This window comes from Chenopodium album, chromosome 7 (genome assembly GCF_948465745.1).
Source record: "Chenopodium album chromosome 7, dcCheAlbu1.1, whole genome shotgun sequence".
NCBI lineage: Eukaryota > Viridiplantae > Streptophyta > Magnoliopsida > Caryophyllales > Amaranthaceae > Chenopodium > Chenopodium album.
This window is the reverse complement of record NC_137840.1, coordinates 71,807,022-71,822,693: the sequence shown is the minus strand read 5'-3', so window position 1 is coordinate 71,822,693 and position 15,672 is coordinate 71,807,022. Positions and strand designations below refer to the sequence as shown.

Genomic DNA, 15,672 nt, shown 5'->3' with positions numbered 1-15,672 from the left:
AATGTTACTTTCGTATTAATTATGCTCTAATATTGTGCAAAACGTCACTTGAGTGTGGATAATGTACATACATAACACCATAATATACGCACTCATCTCATTAACTCTATTGTCTCTAATTTCGATTCGAGGTAATTAACCTGAAATCGGATTTTTACTTGTATTGGGCTAGTATATTTGTAATTCATTGCGATTATTAATTACTCCATAGAAGTGTTTGACAAGCATTAAGTTACATTCATTTTAATTTCACCTGTATTTTAAATTGTTTCCCTCTTAATTTGAAGTGTATGGCAAGCATATACGAGTGGTTGAAGTTGACTTGTTTCTCATTACATTGTTTGTAAATTTGTAATTAAGTTTTCTAGCTTTAATTTACTCTTGGCTGTCAACTCCTAATTGGAGGTTGAATTCTTCAATGTTAACTAACTTATGGAATTCAACTAACTTACAAATCTTAATAATTGTATTTTAAACGTAGAACCAAATATAATAAGTTTATATCTACTACACTTTTTTCCCTATAATCTCCCTTTTTTTGGCATAGTTTCAACTATATTCCAATCTTAAGTTAGTATGTACGGTTTAAAAAGTTTAGAAATGTTATGAGGAAAATCTTCTACCTTTTTCCTAATAAAAAAGACGGATGAAAACAATTATTCAAACCATGTACATTCAGTTATACCTTGTACATGACACAACAACCAAGCTAAGGTTATTATTATTTTTTTGACCTATGTGTAATCAAGGACGTAGCAAGATACGGGTTACTAAGGTTTAATGGGTTATGCAGTAAAAGTCCTCATAATTGTCGTCTCAAAACATCTTTACATCGTCACCAATTCACCATTGCCTTTGTTCCTATGCTACTACGAACCTTCATTAAAACATTGGGTTAATTATGTCACAATCTACTAACCTAAGCTGCCCTTTTCTGTTATTTTCGAAACTTTCATATTTTATGAGTTACAAGCTTACAACTAGTTACAAGTATGACCTTACATAGCTTTATCCTGTAATAGTGAAATAGAGAGATAATGAAAGTTAAATAGAATAACAATAAAAAGTAGCTTTCAAAAAAGAAAGCTCACTTTGATTGGAATTATTATAATGATTAAATTATGTAATCAAACGTATTTTGACTGAGATCATAATTTACCTAATGGAGGAGAGAAGAGTTACGTGGCAATTTGTTTGACTTTAAAATTTATGAGTCGTCATAGTTGTACAACTAGATCCTGCCAACACCCATTGCAAGGCCGGGTCAGCGCTGGAAATAAGCTACTCCTAATTTAAAACACCAAATATAAAATCATTTGTTTTTTTTTTATTTTTACATCAACTTTATTTGCATTTCTAAAAAAAAAATAAAAAATAAAAAATTGCATAAATTTAAATCAAAATTATGAGAAAATAAAATACGTAGTAAAATACTTGTTGGGTGGAGTAATCCATATTACTTGTAAGAACTATAGAGTAGTAAATCTATTAATTAGCCCACATAATTTAATTTTTAAGTAATTAAATTAAATTTTAAGTAATTTACCTGATTATTTCTTATTTTTGAAGGGTTAATTCACTAATTGAGGGTTGCATGACTTGCATCACAACTAATACAAGTATCTCACTTGTTTGACAATTTTTTTTTTTTTTTTTTTTCAATACTTGTAATAATAAAATATAGATGTATGTGGTAAAGCGAGAACTCTTTTAAACTTTGGCAAGAAAAATGCCATATCAACACGGAAGTTATGTCGACCTAGCTTGGATTAACAAGTAGAGCTCCTTAAGAGTGAGGGTGAATTGGTGAAATGTAAGAGAAATCCGTCCCAACCGAAATAGCTCCCAAGTGGTAAGAAAATCTTTCCAATAGGCTAAACGTTGTTTGATTGTATAATGGTGTTGCTTGCTTACATATACTTTGGAAGGAGTAGAAAAAAAGGGTGAATTCACATGCAAGTTGAAAAATGGAGAATATTAGACTACTAGTATAATATATTTGAAGCACTTCCTAAGACTTAATTAGCTTAGGACTTTACTAAATATTACTTCCCCCCTTTGATTTCTTTGGTCAAGTTAACTCCTTTGCATGAAGCATATAAAAAAATAATACTACGTAATAAATGAAATAAGTTTATTTTATTTACAAGAGCAGTATAGTAATATGAACAATACAAATTTTTATGTAGACAAATGACTAATTTTTATACTTAATAATAAACACAAAGTTGTTCGTTGAAGAAGCTTGAATCTACCATGGAACAAAAGAAACTCGAGTGAAACAATTATAATTAAATTGTCTATAATACAAGCAATTTGTTAAATCAAGAATTGTATTTGGTAAACAATTTAGGCCCTATTCTTTTGAGTTGTTCTGCTATGGTTGAAAACTCTTCTTTGCTGAAATATGCTCTGCTATACCCATAAACTCAAAATAATACTCCGTAGAACCTAATTTAAGAACAAATAATAGATAGTAGATATGAATTTGACAACATTCCTTTGGATAATCCTAAAGATCATTGCACATCCATTTTAGAATTGATTGTGTTCCCTCAATACCCCCAAGGTCACCTCACCCACATATAATAGTGGCATGACATCATAATAGTATTTATGATGAAATTAATAGATAGAACACCAAACATGACATGAGGAATTTTAATGGTAGAAAATGAGTAGGACCCACATTATATAATTTCCCACCAATAAGATGGAATGAATATTTAAAGAGAAGCAAAAAGAATTGCGTTATAGGTAATACCCACTCACAAACTCACTTATTATAAGTTTGCTTATTAGTAGGATTTATCATCTTTATCTATGACTTTCTAAACCCTATTGTACAGTACTTCCCGCGTTCCACCCTCCATTTTTTGTTCTTCAAATCTTACTTTAATTGTAATGATTTAAAGTTTTTGAATTTGTTAATACCACATGTGAGTTTTTTTTTTTTTTTTTTTTTTTGTGTGTGTGTGTTTGAAAGGTTAAATATTTAGAAATGGAAAAGAATCAAAGATGTTTTGTTAACTAGAATCTATGATATACTCGATTAGTATGTAAATCGAGTGTAAATGAACTTACTATGTTTGATATGATGAATTGACATTCGATTGTACTCTTTAGCATTGTTGAAATGAAAGATATGGAGTACAGATCTATTAATTTACTAATTTTAATGTTCTTATGCCGATTATAAATACTACCATTGGAACAATTACTCCATACACTATTTCAAGCAAATTGGAGGCATGGTAGTGCATAAAAGAAATAGGAGGGTAAAGGAGGTTTTTATTTATGTAAGAATTTTTTTTTTTATTATTTTTTTTTATTATTATTATTATTTTTGAACAACATAACATAAGGAGAACAATAGGATAAGTGAAGAGGTAATCTTTATTTTGACTTTAGATAGCAAAGGTACTGTGCTTATATGATAATATGCATAAGTGTAACTAAGCGCTTATTCAGCGGATAAACTAAATTTTTCAATGCTAGTTTTTTTAAATTTTATTTGAAACCAAATTTTCAATGCAAATTAGAGTGTATATGTTTAATTTTTTTTTTTTTGTTAAGAGAACCATAAAGACTAATACATTACATACAAGGAATTCGGATCTTTAATGTCACTAGTCCACCACTAAAAACTTTTAACCAACAGACCAACTAAAATAATTGACATCCACAAAACCATTTTTAATAATTTGTAACGTTAGCAGTGGATCACTAATAAGACCCTATTCTTTCAAGCTTCTAGCTAAACAAGCAGAGCAGGTTTAAAGAGAGAAGAGTATCTAAAAAAAACAAGGCCTAAGTTGTCATCATAAATTCATCAAAACACTTGTTTTCTCCTTTCACATTGTGAAATGCAAGGCAGCACAGTATGTAAATGCTATTGTCAGGTAGGTGGGTTGAGCTCATTAATCCCACCTTTCTTCTTTCAATGCTTTCCTAAGTTCAGTACCACTTCTTTTATTTTATTTTTCTCTCTCCATTTTTTTCAATTTTTTCCCCAAGTTTTTCTTTTGTTAATTTATATTGAAAGCCCCTTTAATGATCAGCAGAAAGTGGACAATTATACAATTATTCTTTCATTAATCATGTGGTAGCCAATAATGTGTACAATTGATTGAATCTAATTACAATCTCGTATGTGTTACATGTTTTTTTAATGAGTTTAACTTTTATTTTATTTTGTTTTGATTTGCGGGTGTGACAATATATTGTACACGGTTTGAAACTTTGGAACTATATAATTATAAAATCTATTAATATTATTGCCAATTGTCAATATTATATTGGTTTATTAATTAAATGTTGGCCTTTTGTGACTTTGTCTTCATCAACATTTGTTTTAATCGATTGTTTTAAAATTAATTTGCTCCATAGTTTTTAATTTTATTTTAATAAATGTGTATTGTATAAACGTATAATACAATAATACATTAATGGTATTTTTAATCTCATCCGGAGACCGCCGAAATGTTACATTAAGTAGTACGAGTAGTACTACTATAATCTTATCATCATCACCTAATTAAACTTTTGCAATCATATTAATGTCAATAATTATTGATATAATCTTCTTAACAAAAAAGACAAAACTTAGAAATTATTTTTAAGAAGGCTTTTTGCTGGGATGTTAAATATCTATTGTCCTATTGATATAAGGATGTCACACATTATGACTTAATTTGGTGAGTACATACATTCAGCTTCATATATTAATTTACTAATTTTACAATGATGAATTAATAGTTTATTAAAAGACAAGTGGCGTGATAGGAAGATTTGGGATTGTCAAGTGTCATTTGATTTTCTATATGTAATGAGGAGAGAACAGTGTTAAAAAAAGGTTTAGTAAATTAGCCGTTTTATCTTATTTCAGAAAAACAGTTTTAATAACACCACAATAGACTAGCAGAGTTGATGAGGGATTGCATTATTCCCTACATCAATTTATGCAAGCACCAAATATGGGAAAACCTTATAAACAGTGAAGACTACTCCTTACGTAGAAAATGACTCTGTTGTATTACTCCTTCCGTAATATTTTCACTCACGACTTACTTTAACACTATCGATACACATCCCTTTGAAGTAAGGTTGCAAGATTATACTCTATTAGAGTACTTTAGGGTGGAGATTTCCTTACCTCTCCCACTCCCACTTCGGCTCCCAAAGAGCCTTACATGTTAACCTAGGCTAGATTGACCAATGAGAGAATTTATATCTTGATAAGACTCTCTCCTTAATTAACCAAAAAAAGAAAAGAAAAGAAAAAAAAACACTTCTACAGTTCTACGTAGATAAATCTTTTGTTAAGTATACGATGGGAATATTATTTACATATGAAATCTAGCTATAATTGTGTAGGTACGTTTTAAATGTCAACTTGGACAATTTTTTTACTTGAAAAATGATTAATGGCCAAAATTAATTTATTGAAGTGTAAAGAGAAATGAGTAATAAAATGAGGGAGTATGTGACATAGTACTAGACTACTAGGCATACATCGGCCACATGATTAGTGGACCTTAATCATATGATTTTTCATTATTTATATGATTTGACTAAGTTGATGAATCTTAACGGTTATATTAACAGGATGCCAAATGCCAATAATGCAACAATCAATCATTAATTAGAATTTGAATATGTACGTGGTTGATTTACGTCCTGTAGCAAGAGCATTAAGTATAGTTGAACCCATCTTAACAATAGTACAAAGTATTATTTGTCATCTAAAAACAATGCTTAAATAAAAGTGAGCAGCTAAGCCATACAGCAAGGCAGAAGTTTGGCATGGCTAATCAAGATGCCAAACTACTGATTTAAAGATGACTTTAAATTGTGTCGCGACTCGTGAGAAGCTCAACAGCACACCTAGCTTTAGGCCTGGCTCAAGCATAGTTGAACCCATGTGCCCAACGTACATAGCCGTGCTTACATGCCTAGGCCAATTTTCACTTAATTAGCAGTAGCATGCCTTGCCTTACCGTGCTTCTCTAAAAGATCAGGGCGGCAAATGAGCTACAATGGTAAGGACAAAGGGTCGCGGTCCTGCAAGTGAGCTAACCCCAAAAACCCACCCACATTGCAAGGCTAAATACTCATGGCTGATCAATAGTGTGGCTAAGCTTGACTAATGCCCCGTGCTGTGCTTTTAACAAGCTAGGCTATGTCTTATCTCATACCAGCCCAAAGCAGTGCCATCTTCAGATTGTGGACTACAAGTCACTAAAATATCTAATATTAATTGTGTGCAACTAATAAAATTTTTGGTCAATTAATGAGTGTGTGTTTTAAGCAACTGCTTATTACATACATTACTCTACGGATTAGTATAAAAAATTAGGATAACTGACTAAATTTAACCCATATTATTGGTAAGAAAAAAAAAAATTCCAAACTTGTGGCTAGCAAAGTTGCCAACTACTGAGCTATGTAAAGCTAAAACGTATGCAGGCACCATTGACATAATTGCCCCAACAATCTCACTATTACAAAGAATTTTACACTCCATAGTTCAAAAAAAAAAAAAACCCTTCCCAACCCCTTCCCTGTTCTATCTTTCCAGCAAAATTTCGCCACCGTCCTTCCTCAATACAACCTCATCAAAAATTTTAATCTACCTTATCAAATATAGAAGAAAAATGTTAAATGTAGTCAATAAGAAATTACAAGTTTTAGAATAGTAACATTACTTAACATATAATAACAGTGTACAACCCATGATTTTGTCATATATCCTCAAGTCCTCAACTTAACATTACTTTGGGAAATACTTGTATATACGCAGTATAACGTTTACTCATGGCTATAATAACAAAACCTGATACAGTTAGGTAAAAGTACATTTTTTACAATAACAATATACGTAGTATGACAAAATCATGTCTTTTCATGATAAAAGAATCAGCAGCTACTGAATAGAAGCATTACAGTAAAAAAAAAAACACTACCACTTCTAATCCACCTTGAATACCCAACTAAAGCAGTTCCTAACAGCTACGTCTAATCTATGTGTCTATATAAACTACTAGTATAACAAATTGAATGATCAAAAGGGCGTCTCACCTTATCTGCTTACATCTACTGCTTACAATTATCTGCTAATTTAATCATGAACGTTTAGAAAGAACCCCAGCACCAAATAGCAGATTCCTTCTTGAAAACTGCAGCAAAGAAAAGCGCATAATCAGAGATATTAGGGTTGATTAAATCACGTTTCTAAATTTTCTTAAGATAGATGATAAAACTTGCAAGAGTTGCAACATTACCATCAGAGAGTAAACTGGTGTTGATTTGGTAGGAAGAGTCCTCAACGACCGAAGTCTGTTTGAACTTCCAGTTCTGCGTGTGAAGATAGATAATGTAAGAAATGGTATAATCCCCCCCCTTTTATTTAATTCCAAAATTTAAAAAATTATATCTTTGCTAGTTTCATATGAGCTTACTTTTCCTCAGATCTCAATGTCTTTGTGCTTGCATTGATATCCCACAGTTTAACTGTGCAGTCAGCTGATCCGGAGGCAAGAAGTGAGCCTTCACCACTGATGCATCATACATGAGGAGAACTTGAGCCAAAAATAGATAAAGGTTTATACAATTAAGAAAAAGTCGTGTAAATGTGCACGGCTCAAGAGAGAGAAGAGTACTTGCCTGAAAGCAAGTGACCATACACATGATGTGTGACCCACCAAAGGGGTAATGCAACGTCCACTAGCAAGATCCCACATCATGATAGCACCGTCTTCATCACCAGATGCCATATACCGACCATCAGGTGACATTGCCAAGGACAATATCATACTCCTGTGACCAATAAATATCCTGACACACTCCCCACTCTGAATGTCCCATAATCGAACTGTTTTATCACTAGATCCAGTAGCTATGTAATTACAGTTTACATGCCACCGGACACACTGCAGGCAAAGTAAATGCAACATCAATTTCACGAGACAAGAACGGTTGATCATGGGATATAAGCATATTGAAATATGGGAATACTACAAGACTTGAACATGTGACACATAATACGCCGAAGATCAAATAAAGAGGAGGCTGTGAAAGGGCACAATGCAACCCGAAGAGAAGGGGAGACAAAAACTTACATCAACATCTGATAAATGCCCAGCCATGATTCTTAGAGGCTGTATTCTGTCCATGGTCCAGACCCTTGCCGTTCTATCATGAGAACAGCTAGCAAAATAGTGACCATAGGGGCTGAACTGCATGAACAAAAAAACTTTGGTCAAGGGGTAATCAGAGCTTATAAATGAAGCCTGAGAGATGACCAGTAATATGGAGCAAGAGCAAAGATATACAATGAGGAAAAAAAAAAAAAGAGGATAGTACAGAAGCTAAAGCTCATGAAATTATAAAACCAATAGTCAACAGTATATAGTTTTACCTGCACATCCCATACAGGATAATTATGACCCTTGTAGCAAACAAGATTCGCATTTAGTTTTGTGCTCCAAAGCCGCACTGCAGTTCATTAATTTAAGAATAAGAGAGATGTGGGCAAGAGCAACATTAAATCCGTAACATAAAAAAAAAAAAAATTAAAAAAAAATTATAAAAAAAAAAAAAAAAAAAAGAAGAATGTCACAAAGACAAATGCAAGATTGCAAGATATTATTAGGAACGCACCAGTTGAATCTGCTGAAGAAGAAAGTATAAAATCCCCAAGGGGGCTAAACGAAGCAGAATAAACAGGCCCAGAATGACCCTGAAACAAAGTATAGGGTCTTTTAACACCATTTGTACCAAGCATTTGTTCATTTCCAGCTGCATCTTTTTCACCCTGTAGAGTAGCTTTAACCAGAAAACGGAATGAAACCAAATTTATAATCAAGAATGATGATATTATCCGAGAACAAAGAAAGCAGGAACAAAGGAGGTATTCTGCAATTTACTCACAAGTGCTCGTTTGTTGCCCAAGTTGTGACATGTCCCAGACCTATATAAGTAAACTCTTCATATTAGCATAACTGATCAGCTTTATACAATATCAAGGGAGAATATCTAGGGATAAATCATTAGACCTTTAAAGAAGAGTCGGAAAATCCACCAGCAACCAAGGATCCATCATGTGAAATTGATGCACAGTTTAAACTAAAAAAACAAATAAAATAATGCAAAGCTAGTCAGAAGCTAGTTGCCAGCAGGAAATCAGAGATAGAAAAAACGAATTTAGCAAGGGCATAAGGTCGAACAAGTTACCTATTGTGTGTATTCATAAATGTGTAGAAGCTTACAGATGGCAGGGCCACACTACTCAACTGCACACGATTACGAAGGTCTTCCAGGATAGAGTGTTCAACTTCAATTGGTCTACAGCAATGTATGAAACTTTTGTTAATAACAAGAATCAGGGGTTTTAACTTTTAACTATCTCTCATCTTCTTCTCTCTTCAGAAGATCACACATTTAACTCTGTAGTTTACAATTATGGACCAATTGCCAAAGCTAGATAGTTATTAATGAATGAGAATGTATGAGGCATACATTGCAGGCAAAGGAAGCTCTGGTTTGACTCTTGGTGCCATAGGAGTGTTGGCTTCTGGACGAGCAGTTTTTCCAGTGCCTCCAACTTTATCTTTTTTGGACTTTTTTACTGATGCACCTTGCTTTCCTCCATCAGCAGATTTTTTCTATACATAACCACAGAGATCTATCAGTACCAGATATAAGCATACATAGATGGCAAGAAGAGGATGCAGGGGAAGCAGCACCACTACCTTATTTTCTTCATTCTCCCCTTCCTTGTTTTCCGCATCTACCTTTTCAGAGTCTAAGAGCAAACCTCCACCCTTCTCCAAGCGGTCTTCAATCGAATCTTCCAGCATCTAAGCAAAAGAAAAAACACTCCATAATTATGCTGAATATAGGACACTAGGACAGTGTTGGAGTTTCCACAAGTCAATAGGCCATCGCAAACAGCCAAACTATATACAAATACAAAGATGTTTCGTGTAGATCAATCATCACACAAGACTTAAGATTTCGGTACCTATCAATTGTCAACATTGGAGGTCTCAAAATGTTACAACTCAAAAATAAACGACAAATCTTAGGCTCAAGCAAAAATCTAGGGGATTCTTGGACCATTACTAAATGGAGTAAATAGGTACAACTGTTAAATGAAAACACAATCCACTACACTGACTATGTACTCTAAATCTTTATTTTAAAAAATAAATAAATAAATTTGATTTTCTGATTAGTTTTGGTCACATCACAAAAACGAATATAATAGAAAAGCATCATGACATTTTCCAAGGACGATTACACTAAACTAAAATTTGCCCAATAATGGAGTGAGAGAGGAAGGGGAAGGGGGGGGGGGGGGGGTAGACTAGCATTTGTATAAAGTCCTTCCCAGTTTGGCTTGTTCCAACACGAATGTCTTAATTGGTATTTCAACTTTACTCAGGTTGAAAGTATATAAAAAGCAGTTAGAGTGTAATAACTACCATTAGTAACCTTTGTCAAAAAAAAAAAAAAAAAAAAAAAAAAAAAAAAAACTACCATTAGTAGCTTTCTACTTGAGGAAACTAGTAGAGAATAGACTGGTGTTCATAACTTTAGCATCATAAAATTATGAACTGTGTGAGACAATGAACTTAATATCTTACCCCCCACTGGATTTCTTTTTGATTTATTAAATTTGCAGCATCTTGGCCACCATCAACCAGAGTCACCGCGTCAGCGTCATCTGATATTGAACCGGGCTGACCAGGGCAAACTGTGAATCATCACGCAAATGCCCCAGGTATGTCATCAAATGTGTAGAAAGGGAAATATATATATATATATATATATATATATATAAAATAAAAGGAAGTAAAAACAGAATCAAGTTGCACCTTGGAAGTTGATATGCTCATTTATAACTCCAAGCATTGTAATAGACCGAGTGTTATGAAGATACTGGAGGAGAAGCTCGTACGAGTACTGCAGGAAAATTTAGAAACTAATATTCAACCAATTTATCCAAAGTAATTGGCCATGTAGGAGGAATGGTTAATCATAATGTTAATTAAGTGTAAATGGGAAAAAAATATATATATATATAAAAAATGCTATTCATAATTTAAAACATGGGTGGCAGCTGGCCAGACATGATTTAGCTGGCTCGAGTTCATGTTCCCTTAAAGGCTCAGTTCTCATCACCTTAATATAATACTATAATAGTATTAAGTAAAATAATTTAAGTTCAGTAAAGACAAGTTCAGCAAAAAAAAAAAATTCATTTTCAGTAGATATAAGTTAAGTTCAGCCAAAAAAAAAAAAAAAGGTAAAGTCCTGTAAAAATAACTTTTAATTAGTAATACATAAAAATTAGTAAGGTCATAGTACAAATACAATAGCAAATCAGTGAAAATAATTACTCGTAGTAAAAGTAAGTAAGTTCAGCAAAAACGATTTATTTTCAATAAATATAAATTTATGTTCAACAAAAATAATTTAATATCAGTTTAAATTAATTTAAGTTAAAAAAAATAACTTATTTTACTAAAAATCAGGTAGACGCAAACAGTCTACTGGAGAACTTTAAAAACAAGGGCAGGAGCAAACAACGTATTTCTTTCTACTACGTGATTAACTTCAAAACTATTGCACTACGTAGCTATAAATTAATGCCTACATAAATCATGCAAGGAGGGAGGGGTAGCATGGTGATCCTCCTATGCAAGAAACATCTATGAGCTGCTTACTGGTAACACAGAGAAAACCTACGGAAGTAATTTTTCCTTTGAAGAAGTCAAAAAAGAACCTGACAGATCTTGATGTTTACTTTGCTCTGCCTTAAAGTGTGGGCAAACTCCATCTCCTGAACAGAAAATCAAAGGCAAAAAAAAGAGAAAAATATCATAAACATAGAAAAGTTCCAAAACTGAATGTTTAGTTTGAAAGATTTAAAGTTAAACAGCAGTTAACCTCCAAATGAGAGGGTGACAGAACTCCTTCGAGCTTCTGCAGATCTCTTTGATGCATAGTTTCATGATCTTCGCGGAAGGTAATGAAGAAATTACGGGCTGTAGAATAAAAACATAAATAGAAAAAATCACCCAAAAATTAGGCACCATTTGGGAATTCTTCAAATAAGAAGCACTGAGCAACTCAAAAAATTCTGAAGATTAGTTGACAATTTGACATCTCACCTTCTTGTAGATGGCCCCTTGCAACAAGATCCATGAAACAATGTATAAATACTGGATAAAGTACTCGAAGCAATTCATGCTGCCCAGAAAAAGAACAAAGGACAAAAGTAAGCCTTCTCTTTACATAACATCTATTCAAGAAGTATCTTACAGGGGGGGGGGGGGGGGTAGGGAGAGAGGAATATAATGAAAAAAGACACCTCAGAGAGTTCAACTTTAAAAACTCCAAACAGCTAGTCTGCTACTTGAAGCAAGTACAAGGGAAATTACTAGGTTAAAGTTCAAGTTGAAGGGGTAGCAATATCTGCATGTATCCACCTCAAATAAGAAGTTATTGACATACAAGCAGGAAACCACCCAACTCGCTAAATTTCAAATCCTCTCAACATCCCCCCCCCCCCCCCCCCCCCACCCACACCCCCACACACACCCCCAAAAAAAAAAAAGAAGGAAAAGACCCAATCTTGGAAGGATACTACCTACATTAAAACTACATTGTGGAACCCCATCTTGCTATTAGATGGGCTACAACATTTCCCACCTCTAAAAGTACAACAGCAGAAAATATCTAAAGCAAATGTCATAAATATAATGCACAGGTAATTTTATCAATCCAGATGAATTGCAAAAATTTCAAGCAAAGTAAAACCACGCAAGAATCACCTTGTATAAATCTAAGGAATTGTGAGCCCATGATCTAAGCTTACTGTACCCATCATGATATTGTGCAGGAAGGCTCTCTGACCTGACAACCACAAAAACCAAGCATACATATTACATGTGAAGTCACTTTCTTTTTTACTGAATAAAAAAAAATCATTTGAATGTAAATATATTGGAAGAAAGACAGCAGCAATTTTATGCTCATCATATGACATGTAACATCATTTAAATTTCACATGGATTCCAAGATTGGCGTAATCTATGTACGGAGTAACTCACAGCTGATACAACCAAAATGAGGCTAAAAATTTTCTAAAGAACATTCATCCTATAGGAAAGAAAATGATAAGAAGAAAGGGACACTTGGCTGAAAAAAGGTTTTTAAATGTTAAAACAGTTGTCAATATAGAGCCATCCACTACCACAAGACAAAATTTCGGATCCTGACCATCTCTAACAGAGAGGCATGGAGGATTGGGTGTGAGTATATTCCATCTGCAAACAAGTTTCATTTCGCCCCAAGGATTCAAACTTAGATATGTGAATTATTTATCGTGACATATCAAATAGATAATTTATGCTAGTTTCATTTTATATCTTTGACATGTCAAATGCCATGTGTCCAATGGTGGAAGACAAGTTGCATACACAATTTAAAACCACTCAGATAATCCACAATATACTAATTTTAGCATCACTTTGTTTTGCCACTGTGATTCTCCAATAGTTCATCTCATCCTAAGACTTGGAAAGATGTTTATATCCTAGCAACATCAGGGCAGAGAATGGGAATATTGCCTGTCGCATTGCTCGTCCTTTATTGTTAATGCATAATTTGACTCTACAAAACTAAAAATGGCAAGGCCAGGGTGGGGGGCCTTAATATCATTGAGAAGCAACTTTTCACTACTATTTTTGCTAGAGCATCAGCTATTGGCAACATGCCACTCAACTCAATGCTTAAGCTTGTTATCATCTTTGCTAGAGCATCAAGTACCCTTTTCAAACTCCTATTATGAGGGTAATTCATCCTTCTGTCCCTTATTGTTTGTAACATGGTTGGGTCAAAAGACCGTGAGAGTATCATCCTTCCCACCTTTTATACTAACACTAACTTATTGCTATTACCAACACTTAATCCCATTAATCATCGCCATTACTTACCTTCGTTTTCTCACTTGCATTACCCTTAATTTAAACATGTCTCGTTTGTCTAGTTCTACAATCCTTTGCAGGAAGCAATTCTTAAAACTAAATTTCAATGGAGCCAATGACAATCTATCCTAAAAGTAGTGAAAAAATATCCCATGTTGGATCAAGGATCAATCAAAAACCCCCTTTTTCATCGCAAGATAAAAAAAGGCTATATGATTCCCTGCCCTTAACACCATCATTTCAACAACATTATCAAATCCTTAATTCGAAAAGGACGGGGTCAGCTACATAAACCAAAATACATCATCTCCACATTCTCCAGTGTTCATCAAAAAAGATTATTCATCCCCAATGAAGGCAGTAATGTAGTATGTACATTTATCATAATAACCAACTCGCTCTAACAAACATTTACCTTTACCATTATCTTCAACCCATAGAAGAAAACTTTTAACTTACACACTAACAATGTAACAAAAATTCACAAGAATTCAAATTACAAAAATTCTAAATATACCCTAAACCTAAAATCAAGCGCAAACTGCACATCAATTAAAACCCAAATTCCCAAACCCCAAAATCACCAAAACAAACAAAATTAAACTCAAATAAACAGAAATTAGAAAAAGTAATACCAAAAAAACTGTAATTTAGAGGAGAGAGAAAGTACTCGGAAGTAAAGGTGAGGATGAGCTTAGCGACATCTGGGTCAGTATGAGAATTCGACGAAGAATTCTTCGATTGTTGCTGTTGTTGTTGTTGTTCTTCTTGAAAAGCGATTTCAGTTTGCTTGAAACCTTTCTTCTGCAAATACTCCAACACTCTTTTATCTATCAATTCTACGTCCATTGTTACAGCGGAGATTTATGCTTCCTGGATTTCTCTTAAGATTGATCGATTGACTGGAAAATCAATTGCAGATTCAAGTTGAAGATGATGAATTGCGAAATTTTCCAGTAGTAGAAGGAGCGAAAGTATGAAGTTGAGGGGTGAAAGAGGGAAGAAGATGATCAAATATAAAGGGTTTTGGGCTTGGACTGTCAACTGTGTTAGACTTTGTGGTTTTTTAGATCTAGACTAGATTGTTGTTACTCGCTTTCGCTTTTCTGAGGGTGTTTAATTCGGATATCTGGGTCGGGTTTCGTGAGGTCAAGTCTAATCGAGTTAAGTCTATGTTAAAGTTGAGTTATTTTAAATTATTTTGTTCATATAAGTTGAAATCTAAATAAAGTTTATTTCAAATCAGTTTTTGACACATTTAATGTCTCGTTTTGATATAGTGGGTTGGGGGTTGGCTAGGCCTCGTCCATAACTCAACCCTTGGCATGACACGGCATGGTTGACACATGAACGGGTGTGTCGTGTGTGCATACTATTCGTTTTTTATCGACATGAGCTCAATACAACATATTCTTGGTAGCCAAATAAGGGAGTGATTTAAAATATTGTAAATCACATTGCAAGAGCAAATCGTAACAAGTATATTATTTTTTTGTCTTTTTTATAGGACAATATCAAATTAGGGGAAATAAGGGGAAATAAGGGAAAATAATATATAAAACAAGAAAATAGTTTGTCTACAATTGCAAGTTAGATAATATATTCTCTATTATTAACAGTTTTACTAGCCGATATGCCAACACAAAGTTCGGAAGCAACCAATTCTTTCACCACA

The 15,672-nt window shown here is 33.5% G+C and overlaps 1 protein-coding gene across 1 annotated transcript; it reads right to left on the bottom strand.

Moving 5' to 3' along the window:
* Positions 1-6,718: 6,718 nt before the first annotated feature.
* Positions 6,719-15,019, bottom strand: LOC145638380 (transcription initiation factor TFIID subunit 5-like). Its single transcript, XM_081689347.1, has 19 exons — positions 14,668-15,019; positions 12,843-12,924; positions 12,180-12,258; positions 11,956-12,053; positions 11,792-11,848; positions 10,881-10,968; positions 10,650-10,759; positions 9,753-9,860; positions 9,520-9,665; positions 9,235-9,345; positions 9,057-9,126; positions 8,932-8,971; positions 8,662-8,826; positions 8,420-8,496; positions 8,121-8,237; positions 7,666-7,931; positions 7,461-7,556; positions 7,284-7,356; positions 6,719-7,178 (listed from the first exon to the last, which is right to left on the bottom strand). The coding sequence occupies exons 1-19, from the start codon at positions 14,844-14,846 to the stop codon at positions 7,125-7,127; spliced, it is 2,016 nt and encodes a 671-aa protein (XP_081545473.1). The 5' UTR covers positions 14,847-15,019; the 3' UTR covers positions 6,719-7,124.
* Positions 15,020-15,672: the final 653 nt, after the last annotated feature.

Excerpts from the sequence above, each read along its gene's own strand:
- LOC145638380 (XM_081689347.1), bottom strand. The coding sequence starts at position 14,846 with ATGGACGTAGAATTGATAGATAAAAGAGTGTTGGAGTATTTGCAGAAG. Across the intron at positions 12,925-14,667 it reads ATCCTCACCTTTACTTCCGA|GTCAGAGAGCCTTCCTGCAC; the intron begins GTACTTTCTCTC and ends TGTGGTTGTCAG. Across the intron at positions 12,054-12,179 it reads AAGGGGCCATCTACAAGAAG|CCCGTAATTTCTTCATTACC; the intron begins GTGAGATGTCAA and ends TTTATTCTACAG.